General features: G+C 46.0%; 1 protein-coding gene across 1 annotated transcript; it reads left to right on the top strand.

Annotated features, from left to right (window-relative positions):
* The first annotated feature begins 650 nt into the window (after nt 1-650).
* LOC103602413 (melanoma-associated antigen B10-like) lies at nt 651-1,739 on the top strand. Its single transcript, XM_008586820.1, has one exon. It carries the CDS (start codon nt 651-653, stop codon nt 1,695-1,697), a length of 1,047 nt encoding a protein of 348 aa, XP_008585042.1. The 3' UTR covers nt 1,698-1,739.
* Nucleotides 1,740-2,609: the final 870 nt, after the last annotated feature.

Genomic DNA, 2,609 nt, shown 5'->3' with positions numbered 1-2,609 from the left:
TAATATCCTCTTCAGGAAGCTCAGGATGTGAAGGCCTTGCTTTGAGGGAATACGTCTCAGGCCAGCAGAGGGAGGGAAACCAGGCCCTACAAGAAGAAAAGGTGAGGATTCTGAGTGAGGACCAAGAACTCTAATTACCCCAGAACAGAATGGAAATCAGGGTGCTGCCATTGATGCCATCCCAAGATGCCGTTGGTCACATGTGGTCAGATGAGATTACCCCTCAACTCCTCTTCTAGGGCATGAGGGAGCTGAGGGCTTTGGAATGAGGGAGTCAGCATCAAAGTTCTTAAATAGAGAGATCACAGGTTATGCCAGAAGTCATGGTGATGACCCTGACTGTGAATTGAGAGAAACATTTCCTACCCCACAATAGAGGAAGCTCCACAGGGTATGCACCTGCCAGACTGGCAGCCCCAGTAAGACGCAGGTACAACTGTAGGCCTGCAACCGAACATACACTCTAGTTACTTCGGCAGGGTCCTCAGGGGAAAGGCTCATCAGTGAAATGCAGAGGCCGCCTTTGATAAAGCCGAGGTGGTGTTGCCCTGCTGAGGAGGATCACACCATCTCATTCTCTTCCCGACAGGTCACTGAATCATCTGCCCTCTGTCCCACACTCGTGCCTGCTGTCTCTGACCGCAGTCATCATGCCTCGTGGACAGAAGAGTAAGCTCCGTGCCCGTGAGAAACGCCGCCAGGCTCGAGAAGAAACTGAGGTTGTGAAGGGTGCTCCAGCCACTGTAGCGGAGGAAGAAAAGTCCATCTCTTCCTCATCTCCTCACTTCAAAGAAAATCCCCAGAGGTCGTCTGCTGCTGGAAAACCCAGCGATCACCAAGAACCACAGAAAGTCCCATCCAGCACTGCTGCTGCAGCAGCTGCTTCATCCATAAGATCTAATGAAGGCGCCACCAGCCAAGCTGAGGAAAGGCCAAATGCCTCACAGGCCCAGGCTTCCACTGAGCACATGGTATTAGACCCTTTAGACCAGAAGGTTACAAACCTGGTCTGTTACCTGTTGTACAAGTATCAAAGGAAAGAGCCCGTTACAAAGGCAGATATGCTGAGAAATGTGCTCAAAATGGATAAGAACCACTTCCCTGAGATCCTGAGGGGAGCCTCTAGGGACCTGGAGCTGATATTCGGCCTTGACTTGAAGGAAGTTGATCCCAACAGGAGCCTCTACATCCTCGTCAACAAACTGGATCTAAGCTGTGATGCAAGAGTGAATGACAGCACAGACTTTCCCAAGACTGGCCTGCTGATGACTGTTCTGGCTGTCATCTTCTCGAAGGGCAATTGTGCCACTGAGAAGCACATCTGGGAAGTGCTAAATATGATGGGAATATACGATGGGGTAGAGCATTTCATCTTTGGGGAACCCAGGAAGCTTCTCACTGAAGATTTGGTAAAAGAAAAGTACCTAGAATATCGTCACGTGCCCAACAGTGTTCTTCCAAGCCATCATTTCATGTGGGGTCCAAGAGCCTACGCTGAAACCAGCAAGATGAAAGTTCTTAAGTTTTTTTGCACAATCCATCAGACCGTCCCAAGTGACTTCCCATCCTTGTATGCAGAGGCTCTGAGAGATGAAGGGGAGCGAGCCCGAGCCAGAGTTGCAGCTAGGCTTCGTACAGCTGCCATAGCCAGGGCTCGTTCTACAGCCATTTCCAGCAGATATTCCTGCCCCAAGTGAAGGCTGAGGAATATTCTTTACTGTGTTGTTGAAGATAACAGGTAATGTTTCATTAGTGGAGGTTCGGTTGAGCCTGGCAAACTGGCAACAACACAGTGTGTAACGTGTGTGATCTTGTTCTATGTGGTAACTTGGATATTGGTTTAAATGTTCCTCTTAATAGAAAGTTTAAGTAGCTTCGGAATTTACATTTATGAGTGATAATAAGTCATACTTATTGTCGTGCACGAGTTTTAAGAATAAGAGTGTTACTATTTTATAAAAGCAGTTGTGAAATGCTCCATCTTCCTAAGTGATCTCAAAAAATATAACATGGTGGTGGATTAGGCATTTCCTTGGAAATGTGAAAAGACACAGTGGTAAAATATTTGGAATCAAGAAATAGAGTGAAAAAAGTAAAATATTAAAAATTCTTTTATTTACTTGTGATTTGTAGTCTGCTCTGTAAAAGTAGGAGATATGTACTTGTTTATGATTAGCTTATTCAGGAATGTAGGAGAAAATACATCTACATCGTAATAAAATAGACCTCTTGCACTCTGTCTCATTATTTATTTCTCAAACATTTCTTGAACATCTGCTCTTTGAAAGGCTCTGTGCTAATTTGGGGAGCCTAAAGATAAACAAGGCCCACCTAGGCCCACTGAATTTTAAAGTCTAAGAGCAGCTGTCATGTAATGAAGATGGTAAGATATACCCTAAAACATAAAAGCCAAGACAAATTACGGTGGGTGGGAGGATGCAGATGACAGCAGTCAAGTGCAAATGCCCTGAGGCAGGTGAATTTGGAAGCTCAGGAAACTGCATGTCCTTATAATGAGTTCATTTTAATTTAGGCTGAGTGGTGGGTGGGTCAGATGAGGCTGTGGGAGTGGTGACCAGAGGCCAGATCCTCAAAAAGCTGTGTCCTGG

The sequence above is a fragment of the Galeopterus variegatus genome, unplaced genomic scaffold (assembly GCF_000696425.1).
Source record: "Galeopterus variegatus unplaced genomic scaffold, G_variegatus-3.0.2 Scaffold4132, whole genome shotgun sequence".
NCBI lineage: Eukaryota > Metazoa > Chordata > Mammalia > Dermoptera > Cynocephalidae > Galeopterus > Galeopterus variegatus.
Note: the sequence above shows the minus strand (reverse complement) of the source record. Positions and strands in the feature narration are given on the sequence as shown.

Bases quoted from the DNA above. Each gene is read 5' to 3' on its own strand.
- LOC103602413 (XM_008586820.1), top strand. From the start codon at position 651: ATGCCTCGTGGACAGAAGAGTAAGCTCCGTGCCCGTGAGAAACGCCGC.